This window comes from Hypanus sabinus, chromosome 1, assembly GCF_030144855.1.
Source record: "Hypanus sabinus isolate sHypSab1 chromosome 1, sHypSab1.hap1, whole genome shotgun sequence".
NCBI classification, from domain to species: Eukaryota; Metazoa; Chordata; class Chondrichthyes; order Myliobatiformes; family Dasyatidae; genus Hypanus; species Hypanus sabinus.
The window spans coordinates 178,731,974-178,756,685 of record NC_082706.1 but is presented as its reverse complement, the minus strand read 5'-3'; the positions used below and the strand labels follow the sequence as shown (position 1 = coordinate 178,756,685).

Below are 24,712 nucleotides of genomic sequence, written 5' to 3'. Positions count from 1 at the left end.
GAGGCCAATAGGATTATTCTCCTGGGAACTGACATAGGATGAATAGGCTAAATGTCCTACTTCTGAGTTGTAATAAATACACTGCAGATAGTATCAGCACATTTGCCATTTGGAGAAACATCATTTCAGAATAAAGGCTACCACTTAAAGATGGAGACAGAAAGGAACTATTTCTGTCAGATGGTTGTGAATCTTTTGAATTCTGCACCTCAGAGTACTGTGGAGTCAGGCCTTCCATTTACCATCCCACTCCCAGTCATTTGCACGATGATGGAAAATGTCAGCATTGCTATTGAACAGCCATTACTCATCATATACAAACTCACTCTAACTCGTTCTCATACTGTCAGAAACACGAAGCCTTTGAGGGGCAAGCTGACAGTGAATGCCCCTGACCTTAAGGTAATTTTGACTAAGTGTGTACCAATACCTTAGACACTTTGTTATAATTTCTCAGTCCTAATTACTAGAGGACCCTGCTCAGCAACACTGCAGGATTCCTCTACCCCATACACAATGAAGACATTCAACCACCAATAAGAAATATTAGTAATGAACACGTAATGGTGGCCTTTCAAACAACACCAGCATCAAATATTATTTTTTAAATATACTGTAGTAACTTCTGAAGGCTTCTTCCATTGCATCTTCCAAAATTTCAATCACTGAAAAAACTAGGGTGTTGGCAACGTGGGAACACTAACACAAGCAAGTTTTCCACCAACTCATACACCATTCTGACTTAAAAGTGTTTGGCTAATCCCTTATTGTCACCGCGTCAAGGTCCTGAAGCATGGTTTATAGCAAAAGGAAAGCAGGTGAGTGGGGTGAAATGGATTAGTTCTTTAAAGAGCCATCAAATTCACAAAGGACCAGATTTGCTTTATTTTGTTGTATGTTTCAAATAGCTGGCCAGTGGTGTAGCGGCATCAGCAATGGACTTTGAATTGAGCGGTCCTGATTTGAATCTGGCCGGCTCCTTGCATGCTTTTCAGTCACACTGGGTTGAGCATTGTGTTAGCAAATCGGCCTCAAAAAAAATCAGACAAAGTGCTAAAAGAAACGGCAAGGTTGCCAGCCGATGTGCCACAAGGTGTGGAGAGGATTGACAATATTTCAAATATGTGAATAAATACCAATACCTAAAACCATTCATATTTTTTCTAGTACTTCACAAAGCAAATGCTCTGAGCTAGCTTTACATTTCATGAACATCATGTATGGGATTATGGTGTAGCTTTAACTTCAAGGTTGTAGAGTTTAAATTACAAAGAGCAGCCATACCTCCCATCCTTCAATATGTGACTGCCATTCTTCTAGAATTTCCAGCTTTTCCATTTGTCGTTTGGCTTCATTAATGGTGGAGCATACCATTTTCATGGCCTGAAGAGCCTCGAGTACTGCTGAGTAGTCATTATGCTTCTTCGGTGTCCTCTTCACCAATTCCTGAATTGTAAAAGCACAGAAAAGTAATTCATAAAAAAATATTCATAGTTGTTTGTAAAAGAATAGAAGTTGTTTCTCTTCAGGGCCAACATTCTTCGTGAAGAACTTTTTCGTTGAATTGACTCTGAGATTTGCACTTCAGGATGACATAATAGGCAAAATGCTTTGAAACAACCTTTCAATTTTATATATTATGAAGCAAATGAAAAAGATTTAACAAATAAACTTTCATGAACTTGACCATAAGGCCATAAGACATAGGAGCAGAACTGGGCCATTTGGCCCCATCGGGTCTGCTCCCCAAAATGATCATGGTCATTTGACCATTTCCCTCTCTACCCCATTCTCCTGCATTCTTCCCGTAACCTTTCATGCCCTGACTATCAAAAATGTATCAACCTCTGCCTTAAATATACCCAGTGACCTGGCCTCCACAGCTGCCTATGGCAATGAATTCACCATCTTCTGGCTGAAGAAATTCTTCCTCATCTTCATTCTAGATGGACACCCCTCTATTCAGGTCCTAAACTCCCCCACTATAGGAAACATCCTTTCCACATCTACTCTATCTAGGCCATTAAACATTCAATTGGTTTTAATACAAACACCAACCCCCAACCATTCTTCTAAGTTCCAACAAGTACAGGCCCAGAGACATTAAAGAGTTCCTTATATGATAAGCCTTTTATTCCATATAACATATAACCATATAACGATCACAGCACGGAAACAGGCCATCTCGGCCCTCCTAGTCCGTGCCGAACTCTTAATCTCACCTAGTCCCACCTACCCACACTCAGCCCATAACCCTCCACTCCTTTCCTGTCCATATACCTATCCAATTTTACCTTAAATGACACAACTGAACTGGCCTATACTACTTCTACAGGAAGCTCATTCCATACAGCTATCACTCTCTGAGTAAAGAAATACCCCCTCGTGTTTCCCTTAAACTTCTGCCCCCTAACTCTCAAATCATGTCCTCTCGTTTGAATCTCCCGTACTCTCAATGGAAACAGCCTATTCACGTCAACTCTATCTATCCCTCTCAAAATTTTAAATACCTTGATCAAATCCCCCCTCAACCTTCTACGCTCCAATGAATAGAGACCTAACTTGTTCAACCTTTCTCTGTAACTTAAGGGCTGAAACCCAGGTAACATCCTAGTAAATCGTCTCTGCACTCTCTCTAATTTATTGATATCTTTCCTATAAGTCGGTGACCAGAACTGCACACAATATTCTAAATTTGGCCTTACCAATGCCTAGTACAATTTTAACATTACATTCCAACTTCTGTACTCAATGCTTTGATTTATAAAGGCCAGCGTTCCAAAAGCCTTCTTCACCACCCTATCTACATGAGACTCCACCTTCAGGGAACTATGCACTGTTATTCCTAGATCTCTCTGTTCCTCTGCATTCCTCAATGCCCTACCATTTACCCTGTATGTTCTATTTGGATTATTCCTGCCAAAATGTAGAACCTCACACTTCTCAGCATTAAACTCCATCTGCCAACGTTCAGCCCATTCTTCTAACCGGCATAAATCTCCCTGCAAGCTTTGAAAACCCACCTCATTATCCACAACACCTCCTACCTTAGTATCATCGGCATACTTACTAATCCTATTTATCACCCCATCATCCAGATCATTTATGTATATTACAAACAACATTGGGCCCAAAACAGATCCCCGAGGCACCCCGCTAGACACTGGCCTCCATCCCGATAAAGAATTATCCACCACTACTCTCTGGCATCTTCCATCTAGCCACTGTTGAATCCATTTTATTACTCCAGCATTAATACCTAACCTTCTTAACTAACCTTCCATGTGGAACTTTGTCAAAGGCTTTGCTCAAGTCCATATAGACTACATCCACTGCCTTACCCTCGTCAACATTCCTCGTAACTTCTTCAAAAAATTCAATAAGGTTTGTCAAACATGACCTTCCACGCACAAATCCATGCTGGCTACTCCTAATCAGATCCTGTCTATCCAGATAATTATTAATTCTATCTCTAAGAATACTTTCCATTAATTTACCCACCACTGATGTCAAACTGACAGGTCTATAATTGCTAGGCTTACTTCTAGAACCCTCTTTAAACAATGGAACCACATGAGCAATACGCCAATCCTCCGGCACAATCCCCGTTTCTAATGACATCTTAAAGATCTCCGTCAGAGCTCCTGCTATTTCTACACAAACTTCCCTCAAGGTCCTGGGGAATATCCTGTCAGGACCTGGAGATTTATCCACTTTTAAATTTCTTAAAAGTGCCAGTACTTCCACCTCTTTAATCGTCATAGGTTCCATGACTTCCTTACTTGTTTCCCACACTTTACACAATTCAATATCCTTCTCCTTAGTGAATACCGAAGAGAAGAAATCGTTCAAAATCTCTCCCATCTCCCTCGGCTCCACACATAGCTGACCACGCTGATTCTCTAAGGGACCAATTTTATCCTTCACTATCCTCTTGCTTTTAATATAACTGTAGAATCCTTTCAGATTTACTTTCACCTTATTTGCCAAACCAACCTCGTATCTTCTTTTAGCTTTTCTAATCTCTTTCTTAAGATTCCTTTTACATTCTTTATATTCCTCGAGCAATTCCTTTACTCCATGCTGCCTATATCTATTGTAGACATCCCTCTTTATCTGAACCAGATTTCTAATATCCCTTGAAAACCATGGTGCTTTCAAACCTTTAACCTTTCCTTTCAACCTAACAGGAACATAAAGATTCTGTACCCTCATAATTTCACCCTTAAATGACCTCCATTTCTCTATTACATCCTTCCCATAAAACAACTTGACCCAATCCACTCTCTCTAAATCCCTTCGCATCTCCTCAAAGTTAGCCTTTCTCCAATCAAAAATCTCAACTCTAGGTCCAGTCCTGTCCTTCTCCATAATTATATTGAAGCTAATGCTATTGTGATCACTGGACCTGAAGTGCTCCCCAACACATACATCTGTCAGCTGACCTATCCCACTTCCTAACAGGAGATCCAACACTGCCCCATCTCTAGTCGGTACTTCTATGTATTGTTGCAAATAACTATCCTGCACATTCCCTGAAGCATTTTCATGAACCTTCTTTGAGCTCTCTCCAATTTCAACACATCCTTTCTTTTTTAGCCCCAAACTGCGCACAGTACCCCAAGATTGGCCTCACCAGTGCCTTCTAAAGCCTCAGAATTACATCTTTATTTTTTATGCGCTAGTCCTCTCAAAATGAATGCATTTGCCTTTCTTACCACTGATTCAACGCAAGTTAATATTTAGGGAATCCAGTACAAGGACTCCCAACTCATTTTCCACCTCTGATTTTTGAATTTTCATCCTGCTTAGAAAATGGTCTAGGCTTCATGACATTTTATTCCATTTGCCATTTCTTTGCCCATTCTCCTGAATCAGTCTAAGTCCTTCGGCAGCCTCCCTGTTTCCCCAACACTACCTCCCTCTCCATCTATCTTCATGTCATACACAAACTTGGCCACAAAACAAAGTGGTCCCAACACAGACCACCCCTGTTGTAATTTGTGCCCGCATCCTAGCTGCTGTTCATAGGTTTGCATACAAATCTCATCAGGCTCTTTTTACCCTTGCAGTTACTTAACTCTACCTACAACAATCCTATATTGTCCAATCCTATGTCATATTTTTCTAAGGATTTGATTTCAGTTTTTTTACCAACAGAGTCACACCACCCCTTCTGCCTACCTGCCTGTCCTTTTGATACCGTGTGTATCCTTGGATGTTAAGCTCCCAACTGTAATCTTCTTTCATCCATGATTCAGTGAGGCCCACATTGTCATACCTGCAATCCCTAACTACACTACAAGATCATTTACTTCGTTCTGTTAAGTGCGTGCATTCAAATATTAATACCTTCAGTCCCTCCTTCAGTTCAAGTGTAGCCCTTCCTTTTAACAGGTCATCCCTTACCAGAAGAGATCCTAATGATCCAGGAATCTGAAACCCTTCCCCTTGCACCAGTTCCTTAGCCATGGACTCATCTGTTAAATCATCCTATTCTCACATTCACTGGTGCATGGCTGAGGCAGCAATCCAGAAATTACCATCCTGGATGTCCTGCTTTTCAGCTTTCTACATAGTTCCCTAAATTCTCTCTACAGGACCCTTTCCCTCTCTATGCCTTTGGTGCCAATATGTACAAAGACTTCTGGCTGCTCACCCTCTCCCTTTAGAATGTCAGAGACACGATTTAAGATGTCCCTGAACCTGGTACCTCAGAGGCAACATACTATCTGAATGTCTCTGTCGTATCCATATGGGCACAGAATTTCAGATTTCTGGACCTTGAAATGCAGTTCATATCAATTTCAAAAAATACCGTACCCATTACACTTTTGAAAACTGAGAGGAAGTTCCTATCGTTAGGCATTCTCACGTTAAAATCTGAAAAACCAACTCACTATAGTATCTTGAACACCCACAAATCTCTCAACATTGATATAAATAGTTGTTAATGACAAAGAAACATAAACATACACTTCCTAAATAATTATGGTCAGATGCAATTCCAAAATACACATAAATAAATTTGATTTTGTTAATAAAGATACAAGCTTTTCCTCACTTGTGGAAACGTAACCTTGTTTGTTTACTTTGCTAAACCACATTCTAAACTGATGAACCCATGCTTAGTTTTCTCATTCAAAATTTAAAGTAAAATTTATTATCAGAGTACATATATGTCACCAAATACAACCCTGAGGTTTTCCTCCTACGGGCATACTCAGCAAATCTGTAGAATAGTAACTGTAAACAGGATCAATGAAAGAGTAAGAGCTTAGAAGACAATGTACTGTGCAAATGCAAATATAAATAAATAGCAATAAATAACAAGAGCATGAAATAACAAGATAAAGAGTCCTTAAAATGAGATCACTAGTTGTGGGAACATTTTAATAGATGTGTGTAGTTACCCTCTTTTGATCAAGAGCCTGATGGTTGAGGGGCAGTAACTATTCTTGAACTCGGTGATGCGAGTCCTGAGGCTCTCGTACCTTCTACCTGATGGCAGCAGTGAGAAAAGAGCATGGATCTTCGAGGATCTTTGATGATGGATGCTGCTTTCCTATGGCAGCATTTCATGACGATGTGCTCAATAGTTGGGAGGGATTTACCCGTGATGTACTGGGCTGAATACACTATCTTTTGTAGGATTTTCTGCTCAAAGGCATTGGTATTCCCATACCAGGCTATAATGCAGCTAGTCAAAACATTTTCCACTACACATCTATAAGGATGTAACATCTCTAAGGAAGTAGAAGTGCTGTTGTGCTTTCTTTGCAATTACATTTATGTGATTGACCCAGGACAGGTCCTCTGAGGTAGTGACACCCAGGATTTTTTTTTGAGTTGAATTACATATGGTGCAGATTTAATATTATCCCAGAACACTAAATACAAGAGGCTATATTAACTCCGCAGCCAATTAATAGTGAAATTGTGTAATTACAATGACTATCATCCTCTTCTTCATGTGATTCGGAAAAAGGTACCCAGTTTATGGCAGGAAAATATTTTCCTGCCATAAACTGAACATTCTTCGAAGTCCTGTGACTGGTGATGTCCTGGGTCGATTCCAGATATCGAAGCACAAAGTTTGAAGACGGATGTTGGTGAGTCCAGAAGTCAGAGGCCTAATGTGTGTGAGCATAACTGATTTGTGGGTGGGAGGGTAGAAAAGCATACTTCGCTGTTGTTATTTTGTTGTGTTGTTCTGCTGAACATTGTGGGCATTCTACGTTGACACTAGGATGTGTGGTGACTCCTTAGATTGTACTGGTGCTTAAAGCAAATAGTGCATTTAACTGTATATTTCAATATATATGTGATAAATGAATTAATCTGAATCCAAATACAAGCCAAATAGCAAATATACAGTATATATTTTTTAAATTTCAGAACCAATTTGCTCTGAAAGCCATTTCAATATGGAGAATTAGGATTGGAACATACAGTGGATTCCGGTTAATTGGGCCATCGGTTCACTGAGGCATCGCTTACTTGGGACAACTCTTAAAGGACAAACACAAATTAAGAAAATAGCTGGGATTCCCTTTGCTTACTTGGGACAATATGCTGCCCAACTGGGGCAGCAGACTGTTACCAAACACTTTCTAACTAGGGTCAGTCGCATGCACGTGGTGTGGCGGTTAGAATCTACACAGTACTCAGAGTGAACACTTTTAAATAGCATCAGTTGCATGTGTTAGTGTTCAAAGAGCAGTGATTTTTGTCGCAGATATTTGGTGAGAAATAAGCAATAAGACAATTCAAAACTGCTTTGCTCACTGCAGTTTCAAGCATTCAGATTTGGAAATGCCAGAAACAGCCAGGAGTGAAAATGAAACAATTTCAGTACTTCAACAATTTAGGACTACAAAGAATTTGAAGGTGTCGACAATCAACTTGAATGTAATCTTTGGTCCCGATCAGACACTCAGCTCTCACCTGTGGCTCCATGTAGCTGTTTGCAAGTGACAGTGGCCACACCATGATACACCACATCAACTGGTGGGCCAAACCAAGTGTGGATAGCCAGTGCCTCTCAAAACCCAATGAGACAGGACATCCTACCATGCAAAGTCAGCTACACTGACTGGGCAGATGAGATCTAGAGTGAGATCCAATGACCTGGAGGGCAATTCTGCAAAGCTATGTGAGGAGCAAAGTGCATAACAAGCAAAGAAGTAGTCACGGTCATCCACTGCAAATAGGGAAGACTCCAATTATGATGTCTTCTCATCCCATTGGACCCTTACTTCCAAGTTGAGAGAGAGGAACTGCCCAGTGCAATGGCTTTTCCACTTTAAAAACTCTCCCACAAAAGTTTTCTGTTATTGCCAGATACAAAGAACAACCACAGTAGTATTGGTAGTATTCTAATCTGTTCTACATTTCTATTAAGTACATAATCCCTCAGTTAAATTGAAGCTTGCCTTTTTTATACCTTTTTAACAATTTCAATGAAACTTTGGCTAATTGGGGCAGCTGTTTGATAGCATCAAAATATACTGTTCCTAATGTGTTACTCAAATCCACTGTATTCAAAAATTTACCGTCACTGTCATGTAACAACTGAAACAATATTTTAAGTACCTTTAACAGAAGTGGATACTTGCAGATCCTTTGTATGGGAGCCACTAGATATCCTTCAAGTGGAACATCAGGGTTCTTCCGTCCTGCAAGCAGCATGCAACCCTCGTATATCCAAATGCAAAATAAATAAATTAGATTATATGAGTAAGCATAAAATTATAAAGTTATAAAACAGCTCCTGTACCTACAACAAAGGCTTTGTCAATGTGATATAGAAAGAACACCCTGCTTTCCAGCCATCCATTTGAATTGCCATAAGGTATATTGTTAACAATTTCCAACATCCTTTTCCACATACTTTGATAGCTTATAGTCCAACAATTAGAAATTTAAAATGGCAAGTCATGAGAGCTAGACTTCTATAGAATAGGCAAGGTCTAAATTGCACTAGCCGGGCTGAAAGGAGAAGTAAGAGGCAAACTGGAAAGTACTAACTAAATAATGGCAAGATTTTACTCAGATGTCAAAGCTGGCACACAATCATGTTAATAATTCTACGAGAAACTAAATTCTTCTGCATTAAGATACATATCTCGCGTTAAGAAGATAGAGTTACTAACTTGGGTATTTAATACAATTGTCGATTTAAGGAACTCAGATGACAATATGAATGACAGAATTAGGCTGGTGTTGGTTTTCAACACAAGGAATCAAAGAATTAGAATTATAACAAGGAACATGATGATGAAACAAAAATAATTATTAAATTACTAACTTGCCGTTGATTTAAATCCCAACTCCATCTCTAGACTTGAAGAGAAAGTTCAAATGTTCTTGTCACTCATAGAATCATAACTACCGTAGATTCCGGACTACAGAGCGCACCTGATTAAAAGCCGCACGCTCTAATTTTAGAAAGAAAATCAATTTTGTACTTGTACAAGCCGCACCGGATTTTAAGCCGCAGGTGTCCCACGTTGTAATATGAGATATTTACACAGAAAGATATTACACGTGAGGATTTTTTAACTTTTAATTAAATCTGTATGGTAACATAAACAAATATATATTGCAAATGCTTTTTTTCGAACAGTGCCTGTAACACAGCTACTTTTAAATATACATACATATCGGTAACACACAAATTACGTTGCGTATACTTTTTTACTGAACAGTGCACGAACAACATTCCAATATCTCCTAACGACTGGAAAAAAAATATATATACTGCAGCCTACCAGGAAAAGTTATTGATCGCCTTCTTCATCTTCCTCCTGCGCACTAAAACCATCAAAGTCCTTTCTTCAGTGTCCGAATTGAATAAAACCTCAGGATCTCGTCACTCACTTCAGTCTCTTCGTTGTCGCTCTCACTTGAGCGCACGCAGTCCTCTTCATCACGCAGCAGTCCAGCCTTTCGAAACCCGCTGGTGATGGTGGATGTTGTGACACGGCTCCACGCATTTAGGATCCACTGGCAGACTTGAGTTAAAGATGCTCTTCGCATGCATCCTGTTTTGGTAAAGGATTCCTCGCCGCTCGTCATCCAAGCCTCCCACTCAACACGCAGCGCCACTTTAAATGCCCGGTTCACACTGATGTCCAGTGGCTGCAAATACTTCGTGGTGCCCCCAGGAATCACAGCTGAAATTGAGTTTGTACTCTTGATGGCAGCTTTCACTGAACTTTCAGTGTCAGCTTAAAAAATCACCATCAGTGGAAGCTTTAGTCCGGATGCTGTGCAGCTCAGAACACAAGTAAAATGCGTTCTCTCATGGCCACTTGTTTTCAGTGTGATGGACGAGTCACCTTTTTTATTAACAGTCCGAGAGAGAGGCAGGTCAAACGTCAAAGGTACTTCATCCATATTTATGATATCATCTGGCCCGATCGAATTCTCCACTATCTTTGTTTGAGTGAATGTGCGGAAGTTAGCAAGCTTTTCCTCGTGGTCAGGAGGGAGCTGCCGACACAGAGTCGTGCGTACCCTGACGGACAGGCCTTCTCGTCTCATAAATCTAAAACACCACGATGGCCCACCTCTAAAATCTTCGATTTTCATTTTGGTGGCGATTGCTTTAGCCTTCAGTCTGATCTGCACGGCGGAAAGACCGCGACCGCCTGCTCTCTGTGTGTTAACCCAGTCTTCAAGAAAGTTTTCAAGTTCGGGCCATCTGCTATGATTACCTCTGAAAGGTTTTGTCGTCTTTTTGCATTGACTCAGTTCTTCACGCTGGCGTCTCCACCATCTCAACATCGATTCATTTATGCCAAGATTATGTGCAGCAGCTCGATTTCCTTCTTCAACTGCCAGATTGATCGCCTTTAACTTAAAAGCTGCATCATATGCTTTTCTTCGAGTGTTTTCCATGTCGATGAGGGTGAGTACAAATGACTGATTTACAATAATTTAATTGTGAAAGTGCGCTTGATTTATCATACTATTTATTTGGACCTCTGTGAACTACTCATCAATTTTATTGGTCTACTGTTACAAGGCAAAATGTTTTTGGCGGCATGAGAAAAAAAACATGCATTAGCTGCACCGTAGTATAGGCCGCAGTGTTGCCACAGTGTTCAAAGCGTGGGGAAAAAGTAGCGGCTTATAGTCCGGAATTTACGGTACTCTTCAAGAAGGGAGAGAGGCAGATGAAAGGACATTATAGGGCAGTTAGCCTGACCTCAGTGGTTGGGAAAATGTTGGAATCGAGTATTAAGGATGAGGTCTCAGGTACTTGGAGACACGATAAAATAGGCTGTAGACAGCATGGTTTCCTCAAGGGAAAATCTTGCCTGACAAATCTGATAGAATTCTTTGAAATAATAACAAGCAGGATAGACAAAGGAGAATCAGTTGATGTTGTGTACTTGGATTTTCAGAAGGCCTTTGACAAGGTGCCACACATGAGGCTCTTTAACAAGTTGATAGCCCATGGTATTTTAGGGAAGATTCTGGCATGGATAGAGCATTAGCTGATTAGCAAGAGGCAAAGAGTGGGAATAAAGGGAGACATTTTTGGTTGGCTGCTGGTGACTAGTGGTGCTCCACAGGGGTCTGTGTTGGGACCACATCTTTTTACATTATATGCCAATGACATGGATTACATAATTGATGGCTTTGTTGCAAATTTCACAGACAATACGAAGATAGATGGAGGGGCAGGTAGTTTTGAGGAAGTAGAAGGACTTAGACAGATTAAGAGAATGAGCAAAGAAATGGCAGATGGAATAGAGTGTCAGGAAGTGTATGGACATGTAGATTGGTAGAAGAAATAAAAGAATAGACTATTTTCTAAATGGAGAGAACATTAAAAAATCTGAGATGCAAAAGGACTTGGAAGCCCTTGTGTAGGATTCCCTAAAGGTTAATTTGCAGTTTAAGTCTGTGGAAAGGATGGTAAATGCTATGTTAGCATTCATTTCAAGAGGACAAGGATATAAAAGCAAGAATGTAATGTTGAGGCTTTATAGCCTCACTTGGAGTATTGTGAACATGTTTGGGTCCCTTATCTGAGAAAGGATGTGCTGAAACTGCAGCGGGTTCAAAGAAGGTTCATGAAAATGATTCCAGGATTGAATGACTTGTCATATGAAGAGTGTTTGATGGCTCTGCGACTGTATTCACTAGAATTCATGAGAATGAGAGCTGACCTAATTGAAACCTATCAAATGTCAAAAGGCCTTGATAGAGTGGATGTTTCCTAAGGTAGAAGAGTCTAGGACCGGAGGACACAGCCTCAGAATAGAGGGGCGTCCTTCTAGAATGGAGATGAGGAGCATTTCTTTAGTCAAAGTAGCCAAGGAGTGTTAAATCTGTGGAATCCATTGGTGACTGTGGAAACCGTCTTTATGTATATTTATGGAAGAGGTTGATAGATTCTTGACTGGTCATAGCATGAAGGGATATGGGAAGAAGGCAGGAGATTAGGGCTGAGAGGAAAAACAGATCAACCACGATGAACTGGTAGAGCATACTCGGTGGACCAAATGACCTAATTCTGCTCCTATATCATATGGACAACCTTTGATGTTTACTTGCAGTAAAGGCGCTGAAAACTCTTGAATCCTCCAGCATACACCCAGGGCTGTTTCAAGAAGCTTTGCTGGCTGAAGTCTTATGCAATAGTTTAGCATAACATATTAGCTCACTGATAGACTTGGACCCAATGGGACATCACCTGGATCCTCAACTATAGACACAGAAGAAGATGAAATTGGAGCAACACACTCAATATGCTGGAGGAACTCAGCAAGAAAGGCAGCATCTATGAAGGGGAATAAACAGTTAACATTTTGGGCCAAGACCCTTCATCAGGAAGGAGGCTGAAGCCAGAATGAGGTGGGGGAGGGGAAGGAGTACAAGCTAAAAGGTGATAGGTGAAGCCAGGTGAGGGGGAGTGGAGATGAAGTAAGAAGCTGAGAGGTGATAGGTGGAAAAAGTAAAGGGCTGGAGAAGAAGGAATCTGATAGGAAAGGAGAGTGGACCATGGGAGAAAGAAAAGGAGGAGGGGCACCAGGGGAGGTGATAGACAAGTGAGGAGAGTAGAGTAGAGGTAAGAGGGTGGCCAGAGTGGGGAATTGAAGAAAAAAAAAGGGGGAATGGAAGACCCCCAGAAGCTGGAGATATCAATGTCCAGTCTTCTATACATCATCCACCTGCTTGCACCAGTGAACAAGAATATGCATCCCACAGAGTTTAATTCCAAATCTTTGAGAGTCTGCATGCCTGAAAAGATTCCTGCACCTGGACTTCACTTACTAAAAACACCAATTTATTTACCATTTGCTTTGATATTTGCCAGAGTAAATATAACCTCATCCTGAAATATGCAATTTCTAATTAAGGAATCTATGAAACTAGTTACAAAATGAGATAAAATGCTCCAGTTGCTCAAAATGTAAAACAAAAGCAGTAAATATTGAGGGTATATATCAGGCAAGTTAGCAGATATTATGAAAGTATAAATCACATGGGCACTTAAGGCCATTAATGAGAGTGCTATGGAAGTCTTTTCTTACACCTCCGATCACTGAAACATAAGTGAAACTTTCTATATTGTTGTTACAGTAAAGAATTAATTGTGGATAATTTGGCACTCTCAAAAATCTAAGTATATGGTTTGTGAGTTCACAGCTGAAAGGTATTATGACAAAATTAACTTGAAAACTGATCAATATTTCAACTCTGCTCTCCAAGAGGTCAATTAGACCACTTCATTCACAACAATTCACACAACTACAATGCTTCTCTGAAAATCTTTTTCAATGAAAAGGAATTTGTTGCATAGAACATGCTTTAATAGCAGCCTAACCAAATGCTTTTGGCAATAGTCAAAGAAAAATGGAGTCATTACCAGCAAAAATGTCCGCACTGTCCTCATTTTATTCAGTTCCAATAGCAGCCTTTGTGCTTTCTCATGATTACTGCAGTATTCATCATAGATAGAAAATCGATGCTTCTGTATTTCCAAACAAAAAAAAAACACGATAAACAACCTTGGTGAATAATCATTCAAAATCCTGAAACAAACCCTATACTACACTCACCCACACTGAAATGCTGGAGTCAGAGTCCCAATAGAAGACTACACAATAGACCACATGGGAATAAATAAAATGGTCGAAGGGGAAGTAATTAAAAATTGCAGGACAAAAGAGCAGTTCCAGTATCATTCCTTCAGAACATATTAGTGATGCTGCAGATACAGTAAAAAAAATCTATATCTTATAATATCTAAAGTTTGCACCACAAGTATAATTCAAAGACAGAAGATGACTGAGTAAGTGAAGAGGAGTGGCAGAGACACTCCACTTCACAGACATAGGAAAGCATTGCTATAGACACCAGACTAAACAATACTCTCTGTGTCACGTATTTCAGGACTTTGCAATCAGCATGTTGCTTTTAATTAGCTTTTAATTAGATTTTCTGCGAAGCCAATTGAATTATAATATTACCAAAGCTGTTATTGGCACCGAAACAGTGAAGTAAAACCAGATGCTGGAAATACAAAGGACATCAGGTGGCACCTATGATTCATGACACAAGGTGAATGCTGTAGGTCATAAATCTGCGTCAGAAATGGAAAAACTGAAAGGTTAACACATAGTAACATGCAAAATAGTGTGAAGGTGATCAGGAATGAAAGAACAAAGGAGAAGCAACTTAGTCCTATTTTCTCCCCTCATACTTTCCCTTGTACTTTTCTCCCCCTCTCTACTTTCTTTGGATCAGAATTTTTTTCATCTCCAAGATCATTAAAAAGGTCGTCACCTTGTAACTTAAACAGATATTTCCTGACTTGCCCGAGTTATGGTGTTATTTGTTGCATAATTAATTTTACAGACAACTATTGCTATGGAGCAAAAATGGTAATTGCAAAGTTATGGACAATATTGTATTGACAGATAGAATGATTTTTGTGGTAATATTATTGATAAATAAACGTATATTTCCTTCACTAGAGGACTAAGGCATAAAATCAGCATGAAGAATACAAGGAAGCATCAGTGTAGGCAAAGGCATAAATACATACAAATTGAAGAAAACAGCTTCCCAATTCATGTTGGGCATTAGGCTCAGGCTGCAGGCACTGCTCAATCATGCTCAGAAATTCTTTGTGGACTCCAAGAATATCCTCAATATTAGAAAACAATGTCTGAAAGTAAATATGAAATACCACAGAATCAGAGCTGTTAACAATTTGAAAATTGTACCATCAAATCCCTACTATACTTTCCTTGAAGGTATTTTCTATATCACCTTCTTACTCCCTCATTTATGCCCATACCCCACATAAATTCAACATTTTAACCTAGTTCATGAGAATTGGCTCCACGTGCCCCAACAACTTGCCAGTTAATCGCCTGTGTCATTCTCTCTGCCCATCCCAATGCCAGCCCACCTTCTTAACCCAAAGGCCATTATCGAATTAATACAGTCCACATTTATGTCACTACTATGCACACATAAGCAGTAATAAATAAAAGACGGTATTCTGGGACACACTTCTTTTCAGCAGCATATGTTAAGGACACTTATACCATTAACACTGCTGAAATACATAGATTCTATGTGGATTGGGAAACCAGCAGTGGTTTTAAATATATACTACTCACCTGACATCATAAAACCATAAGACACAGGAGCAGAACTAGGCCATTCAGCTTATTGAGACTGCTCCACCATTTCATCATGGCTGATCCATTTTCCCTCTCAACCCCATACTCCTGCCTTCTCCCCATAGCCTTTCATGCCCTGACTAATCAAGAAACTATCAAGCCCCACCTTATACACACCCAATGGCCTGGCCTCCACAACCGCCTGTGGCAAGGAATTCCATAGGTTCATCACCCTCTGGCTAAAGAAACTCCTCCTCATCTCCATTGTAGATGGATAATCTTCAATTCTGAGGCTGTACCCTCTGGTCCTACATTCCACCACCATAGAAAATATCTTCTCCACATCCACTCAATCTAGCCTTTCACTATTCGATAGGTTTAAATTAGATCCACCCCTCATTTTTCTAAATTCCATTGAGTACAAGCCTTCAAACACTCCTCATACAATAATCCTTTCATTGCCAGAACTATTCTCGTAAACCTTCTCTGAATCCTCCTCAATGTCAGCACATCCTTTCTTAGATAAGGGACCAAAACTACTCACAATACTCCAAGTGAGGACTCACCAGTGCCTTATAAAACCTCAGCATTACATCTTTGCTTTTATTTGTTTGTCCTCTTGAAGTGACTGCTAACAATGCATGTGCCTTCTCCACCACTGACTCAACCTGCAAGATAAAACCTTTAGGGAATCCGCATAAGTACCCCCAAGTCCTATTAGACCTCAGAATTTTGAATTTTCTGACCATTTAGAAAATAGTCTAAGTTCTGTTCCTTCTACCAAAGTGCATGACCACATACTTTCTAACACTGTATTTCATCTGTCACTTCTTTGCCCATTCTCCTGATCTGTTTAAGTCTTTCTGCAGCCTTCCTGCTCCCTCAACACTACCTGCCCCTCCAACTACCATTGTATTGCCAGCAAACTTGGCTACAAAGCCATCAAATCCATTATTCAAATCATTGGCATATACTGTTAAAAGAAGTGGTTCCAACACCTACCCATACAGAACACCACCAGTCACCAGATTCCAACCAGAAGAGGCTCCTATATTCCCACTCTTTGCCTCCCACCAATCAGCCATTATTGCTTATAAAATCATGGATTCTTACCTTGTTAACGAGCTCATGTGTGGCACATTGTCAAAGGTTTTCTGAAAATCCAAGTACACAACATCCACCAATTCTCCAACATCTTCCCATTCACTGAGGTCAGGCTAACAGGCATGTAATTTTCTTTCTGCTACCTTCCTGCTTCTTGAAGAGTGGAATGACATTTGCAGTTCTCCAATCTTCCAGAAAGACATGCCAGAATCGAGAGATTCTTGAAAAATCATTACTAATGCCTCCACAATCTTGTCAGCTACCTCTTTCAGAACCCTGGTCCAGGTGACTTACCTACTTTTCAGGACTCTCAGTTTCCCAAGCTCCTTTTCCCTCGTAATAGCAACTGTACTCACTTCTGTCCCCTGACAGTCTTTAACTTCCAGAATACTGCCAGTGTCTTCCCAGTGAATAAAATACTTAATTGGTTTATCCACCATTACTACCTCAATTTGATAATGCATTTATCATCAAAAAGGCTCAAAAGAATGAATGACCTCTATAGTTCTTACCTTAACTGTTTCTTCTGTCACATTTTTGTCAACTTTAGAAGCTGCATGTTGGATCATTCGCTGAAGAAATGCCTGATAAATAAGAACATTTATATAAACTTGAAATAGTATATTTTATATTATCGATTTAATAAAATTAAAGGAAGTTCTTTATTTTCTATCAGACAATCCTAATCACTGTTGTGCAATTGTAAGTAAAGGAAAAGAAAACTACAGAATTGAGTTTATTTCCCTCTGTTTATTGTTTCAGGGGAGTCAACATGCCTTATGATAGTTCCTGAAGACTTCTCTATTAAAAATGAAAGAAAGTACTTCAGTAAATTTTATCTCTTTATACCATATGCTGTTTTAGCTAAGTGACTATTTTGCTGTCATTATTTATCTGTTTGTAATTGCATCAATATATTAGACTCCCTATCCTAGGTTCATCATTTTGATGTAATTACAAAGAAGACATGACAGCAACTATATTTCATTAGGAGTTCGTGGAGACATGATCTGTCACCAAAGACCCCTGCAAACATCTACACATGTACTGTGGAGAGCGTTCTGTTTGCATCACCATCTGGTATGGAGGGGCCACTGCACAAGATGAAAAAAGCTGCAGAGAGTTGTGAACTCAGCCAGCTACATCATGGACACAAAGTTCCCCAGCATTCAAGACACCGTCAAATGGCGATGCCTCAAGTAGACGGCATCCATCGTTCAGGACCCACATCACAAGGACATTCCCTATTCTCATTGTTACCATCAAAGAGGAGGTACTGAAGCTAGAAGGTCCACACTCAACGTTTCAGCTTCTTCCCCTCCACCATCAGATATTTGAATGGATAATGACCCCGTGAACCCTACTTCACTTTCTGCACTACTTAACTTCCGAAATAAGATTTCTTATTGTTATATATTGCACTGTACTGCTGCCACAAACACAAATTTCATGGCGTATGTCAGTGAAATTAAATGTGATTCTGGTCTTTTGTCTTTCATTTGTGTTGTTTACTAATGTATGGACTGAATCCTCTTACTGGAATACGGATTTAATTAATGGAAATTAGTATTTTTGATTTAATGCTTTATCAAAATCAATGACAGTAGTACATTAACAACTCAATTCCCACTGAAGGCATCAAACTACTGCTGAACTTCAGGTTTTGCCAGTGTTCCCTATTAAATAGAGGTTTCATGAAAAGACTGAAAAACAATGTTTGAATCTCACCATTAAGCCAAAGCACTGAGAAGGGGCCTTATCAAGATTGCAAGTGATATCAGAAGTGACTACCATAAAATCATTTTCTCCACCCGTTAGCAGCTTCCCTGAGAAAGGCATTTGATGCTTCTTTGTCGACTTCAAATCTGCTCAGATAATGGAGGGTCATGCTCTTTCACGGGTTAACCTTTTCTTCTGTACTTATCTTGTCCAAAGTTTATGTCAGTTCCACTATTTGAATTAATTGCTTTGGCTCTACTGATGAAGGAGTGTATAATTTCAAATCGTCCATGTATAAAAGGTGTGTCAGGATCTAATTCATTTGGGTCTCTCTGATCTGATACCTTATTTTTGTCCAATTCAATAAATTAAAAAGTAGGTTTAAAGCTAAAGAAATATGTGAGCTTAGAGAGTCACCCTGGAAAATTTTGATAACGGTAGTTGTTGTTTTTTGGTTGCTAGTAGATCGTGTGATTATAGTACACCAATACTTCATCAGATGCCGCAGGAATTTCACATGTATTGGGTGTAGTTATCTATATTCAGAGCTTCTATTAACCATGAGCGTGGGACACAATCAAATGCTTTTTGGTAGACAATATAACAACTTGAAAGATTTCTGCTTTTCCACCGGGTTTGATTTAGAATTACAGAATCTATTATCAATTGTTCTCTACATCCTTTCATAACTTCATAACATCCTATCATTATTGCTATTTTTTTTCTCAGATCAAACTGGTAAAACCTGAGATATGGTCATTGCCAAGCACACTCATTTCTCAATTGCTGGGAACTTTTGGACTATTCTAGTAGTGTTTAGTATTGTGGCTTTCTGGAGATTTACATAAATATTGCTGAAAAGACTGAATTGTTCAATGTTATTGTGTGGTGACATTGGAATGATACCAGTTGTAAATATTACTATTTGGACCATGTTTACCCTGTTCTCGTTCCATATCCTTTCAACTTCCTCTTTTAATTTAGCATATTTCTGATGTTTGATTTCTATATGTTATGTGTGTTTTGAATGGTTATATCCAATAAGTAAGTTGCTCTTGCTTATTTATCCTGTAATATTATATCTGAACAGTTATTAAGGATTATAATTTGCAGGCTTCTGACTCTAAAACTGTTCCAGGTTTGTATTTATAGTAAGGTTTGGGGTATTTTATGAGTTTGTATTTTAAAGCAAGATATTGGTGAATGATGTTCCTGTGTCAGTAATCAGATTGAGTTAAACTACTGCAGGATTCTATAATATGTTGGATTGTTAATATTTCTTTTTCTATATGCACAGTTTGTTGCCTTTCACACATTGTTTGTCCTGGTACATGCAGTCTTTCATTGATTCTATTGTGTTTCTGGAATTTACAAGGAAATGCATCTCAGGGTTGAATAGGGTGACATATACTGCATGTACTTTGATAATAAACTACTTTGAACTTCAAACTTTGAATGTGAAAGCTACCCTGCACCATTATGTCTGGAGAACCCCAAAGCTGTAACTTATGATCCTCATTTGTTTCTTTTCTACAAGTTAACATCAACTATAACATCTGAAAATTAATCCCCCATCCAATAATTTAGCAAATCTCACAGTCCAATATCTGCCTCACCAGTTTACTGTTCTCACTGACATACTGCCAATGATTCCCACATTCCTTGCCCTGGTTCCTGGACTCCCTTTCCACTCACTGGGGCTCTACTTCACATCTCCCTTTTAACTTACCTGGTTCACTAGGAAATTTATTCTAATATATTTTAAATGTTAAAAGTATCATGGTGCAAATAATAACTACATCCATTTGAAATTCAGCTGGCTCAGCACCCCAGGCTCCTAAGGCACCAAATCATTAGGGCTTTACTATATGGAATGAGGTCACTGAGCTCTACCCAACTACCATCCCACAGAAACTTTCTCCAGCACTGGGGAAAACCAAAACCACTATCTGGGACACACTGCAATCCTAACATCCTACTTGGCCCAGAAATGCTGACACCAAGACCTCCCCATTGCTATTTCCAACTTGATACACTGTCCACCTCCCTACAATCTCTACAAACCCAGATTACAGGTTATTTGTATCTCTGGGCTCAATTGTTCCAATGCCATCCTAATTATTTAATCACTTAATAAGGGGTACCTAATTATTGGGTATATTTAAAGCAGAAGTTGATAGGTTCTTGATTAATAAGGGTGCTAAATGTTACTGGGAGAAGACAAGAGAATGGGAATGAGAGGGATAATAAATCAGCCATGATGAAATGGGGAATCAGAGTCAATAGGCTGATCCATAATTATGCTTGCATGTCTTCTGGTCTTAATTAACTTCCCACCATCTCTTTCAAGAATTGGAGCTGGAAGTGATATTCTCTGGAAGTGATATTCAAATTTGCATTAACCTAGTCATCAATCATCTGTCCACAAACTGACCTCTGGTAGCAACAGTTGGATTTGTTACTTACAGCCCCATTTCAAATTCAAACATGGTTTTGATCTCTCCATCTCTAAAACATCCATATGTTTCCCAAATTCTAGTCTTTTGAATTTAAATCACTCCATCAGCGGCAGCTGTAACTTTTGATCAGCAGATCCCAAGATCCTTACCTAAACATCAAGCCCCGTGAAATGTTTCATTTTGGCAATATTACCTTAATATTTCCTTATATGGCTCAGTGTCATTTTCTTTTCATACATAAATCTCACAGGAAGTACTTTAGAACATTTTACTGAGTTTAAGCTCAGCATAAATTTAAGATGCAATATATTATAATCAATCAATCAGGAACTGAAATAGTTTGATATTCATCCATTTTGATGCAATTTAGAATATCATTGAAAACTGGTGGAGTCCTTAAGACATGTTTGTAAATGTAAGTCAATTTGAAATTAATACATTTAATGCTAATTAATTTGGATTATTTTACATAACAAGAATCATTTATAATATTTATAATATGATGGGTGTGTACACAAAAAAGCTTAGTTATTTTTCAACATTTTTCTACTTCATGCAGACATATTGATAATAGAAAGACTCAACTTCAAATTAAATATCAAAATCTGGATGTGCGTTCTTTTGCCTTTCCAGTGGAAGAACATCTAGTGGCTTTCTCAAGCATTGAACAACTTCAGCAATTGAAAATGCACTTTTGTAAGATAATGTCAATGGCTCAGGACAATGCAGTGACTTAGGTCAAGATTCACAAAAAAAATGGAAGCTCAGTTATTTAAAAATGACAAGAAATTGATGCCACATAAAAACAGGTAAACTAGAAGAACTCAGAGTTTGCACATTGTCTTATTTATAAGTAGGCTAAAGAAAATAATCACCTAATTCATTTTAAGTATCAAAATAATTAATTTTATATGAAATAATATTTTAATGAATCATGACCCTCATTGACCACAATATTTTTTGATTTATTCTGACATCTATTTTAATTACTTTATCTGCAATTCTGGAGAGCAACAATATCTCAAGTTATTTATAACTTTCTTTATTATCTAAATATAGCAAGTGAAAATTACAATGGAAGATAGAAAATTCATGCCAAAAGGAAAATGTTACAATAGTTATGGGGATCTCAATATGCAGGTAGATTGGAAAAATCAGGTTGGTGCTGAATTCTGAGGGGGAATTTCTAGAGCAGTGGTTCCCAACCACCAGTCCACAGCCCGGTGGTTGGGGACCACTGTACTAGAGTGCCTACAAGATGGCCTTTTAGAGCTGCCCATGTTTGAGCCCACTAGGGGATCAGCTATTCTGGCTTGGATGTTCTGCAATGAACCAGAATTGATTAGAAAGCTTAAGGTGAAAGAACCCCGAGAGGAAAATTATCTTAATATGATTGAATTCACCTTGAATTTTGAGAAGGAGAAGCCAAAGTCAGATGTATCAGTATTACAGTGGAGTAAAGGGAATTACAGAGGTATGAGAGAGGACTTGGCCAGAATTGGTGGAAAAAGAACACTGGCAGGGATGACAGCAGAGCAGCAATGACTTGAATTTCAAGAAGCAATTCAAAAGGCACAGGATATATATATATATCCCAAAGAGGAAGAACTATTCTAAAGGCAAGAGGACAACAATGGCTAACAAGGGAAGTCAAAGCCAACATGAAAACCAAAGAGAGGGCAAATAATAGAGCAAATATTAGTGGAAAGTTAGAGGATTGGGAAGCATTCAAATACCAACAAGAGGCAACTAAAAAGTCATTAACAAGGTAAAGATAGAATATGAAAGTAAGCTAGCCTATAATATTAAAGAGCATATCAAAAGTTTCTTCAGATACATAAAGTATAAGGGAGAGGCAAGAGTGGATATCAGTGCACAGGAAAACGATGTTGGGAGAGCTAGTAATGGGGGACAATGCAATGGCGGACAAACTGAGTAAGTATTTTGCATCAACCTTCACTGCAGAAGACACCAGCCATATTGTGGAAGTTCCAGATGTCAGGGATCATGAAGCGTGTGAAGTTACCATTACTAGGGAGAAGTTTCTTGGGAAACTGAAATGTTTGAAGGTAGATAAGTCACCTGGATCAGATGGTGTACTCCCCAGGGTTCTGAAAGAGATGGCTGAGGAGTTTGTGGAGGCATTAGTAAAAGATCTTTTGAGAATCACTAGATTCTGGAATGGTTCCAAAAGACTGGAAAATTACAGATATCACTCCACTCTTCAGGAATGGAGAAAGTCAGAAGAAAGATTAGACATTGGCTCAATGGGAAAAGTCAGAGAGTAGTAGTGGAGGATTGCTTCTTTGAGTGGAAGCCTGTGACTAGTGGTGCGCCATTGTTATTTGTCATCTATATCAATGATCTGGATGATAATATGGTAAACTGGATCAGCAAATTTGCTGATGATACAAAGATTGGAGGTGTAGTGGACAGTGAGGTAGGTTTTCAAAGCTTGCAGAAGGATTTGGACCAGTTGGAAAAAAAATGGGCTGAAAAATGGCAAAAGGAGTTTAATACAGACAAGTGTGAGGTATTGCACTTTGAAAGGAAAACCCAAGGTAGAACATACAAGGTAAATGGTAGGGCACTGAGGAGTGCAGTAAAACAGAGGGATATGGGAATACAGATACAAAATTCCCTAAAAGTGGCGTCACAGGTAGATAGGGTCGTAAAGAGAGCTTTTGGTACATTGGCCTTTATAAATCAAAGTATTGAGTATAAGAGTTGGAATGTTATGGTGAGGTTGTATAAGGCATTGGTGAGGCCAAATTTGGAGTATTGTGTGCAGTTTTGGTCACCAAATTATAGGAAGGCTATTAATAAGGTTGAAAGAGTGCAGAGAAGGTTTACAAGGATGTTGCCGGGACTTGAGAAACTGAGTTACAGAGAAAGGTTGAATAGGTTAGGACTTTATTCCCTGGAGCGTAGAAGAATGAGGGGAGACTTGATGGAGGTATATAAAATTATGATGGGTATAGATAGAGTGAATGCAAGCAGGCTTTTTCCACTGAGGCCAGGGGAGAAAAATACCAGAGGACATGGGTTACGGATGAAGGGGGAGGTTTAAAGGGAACATTAGGGGGGGCTTCTTCACACAGAGAGTGGTGGGAGTGTGGAATGAGCTGCCAGATGAAGTGGTAAATGCGGGCTCACTTTTAACATTTAAGAAAAACTTGGACAGGTACATGGATGAGAGGTGTATGGAAGGATATGGGCCAGGTGCAGGTAGTGGGACTAGGCAGAAAAATGGTTCAGCACAGCCAAGAAGGGCCAAAAGGCCTGTTTCTGTGCTGTAATGTTCTATGGTTCTAAAGAAAATCATAAGACAGTTAGTCTGACCACAGTGGTTGGGAAGATGTTGGAGTCAATTGTTAAGGATGTGTTTTTGTGTTATTTAGAGGCACACAACAAAGTAGGCAATAGTCAGCATGGTTTTCTCAAGGGAAAATCTTGCCTGACAAATCTATTGGAATTTCTTTGAAGGAATAACAAGCAGGAGGCACAAAAGAGAATCAGTTGATGTCGTGTTCTTGGATTTTCAGAAGGCTTTTGACAAGGTGCCACACATGTATTGTTTAACAAGCTTTGAGCACATCATATTACAACGGTGATTCTAGGATGGGAATAAAGGGAGCTTTTTTCTGGTTGGCTGTTGGTGACTAGTGATGTTCCACAGGGGACTGTGTTGAGAGCAGTTCTTTTTACATTAGATGTTAATGATTTGTATGATGGAACTAATGGCTTTGTTACAAAGTTTGTGACCAAACTATT

At 39.2% G+C, this 24,712-nt stretch overlaps 1 protein-coding gene across 1 annotated transcript in view; it reads right to left on the bottom strand.

Annotated features, from left to right (window-relative positions):
* Positions 1-24,712, bottom strand: part of prex2 (phosphatidylinositol-3,4,5-trisphosphate-dependent Rac exchange factor 2) — a 410,668-nt gene that overhangs the window by 303,388 nt on the left and 82,568 nt on the right. The window contains exons 2-6 of the mRNA XM_059982440.1: positions 17,273-17,344; positions 15,071-15,193; positions 13,889-13,993; positions 8,596-8,697; positions 1,285-1,446 (exon numbers count right to left, since the gene is read on the bottom strand). Of these exons, the coding sequence (XP_059838423.1) occupies positions 1,285-1,446; positions 8,596-8,697; positions 13,889-13,993; positions 15,071-15,193; positions 17,273-17,344 (564 nt within the window). The remainder of the gene's footprint in view (positions 1-1,284; positions 1,447-8,595; positions 8,698-13,888; positions 13,994-15,070; positions 15,194-17,272; positions 17,345-24,712) is intronic.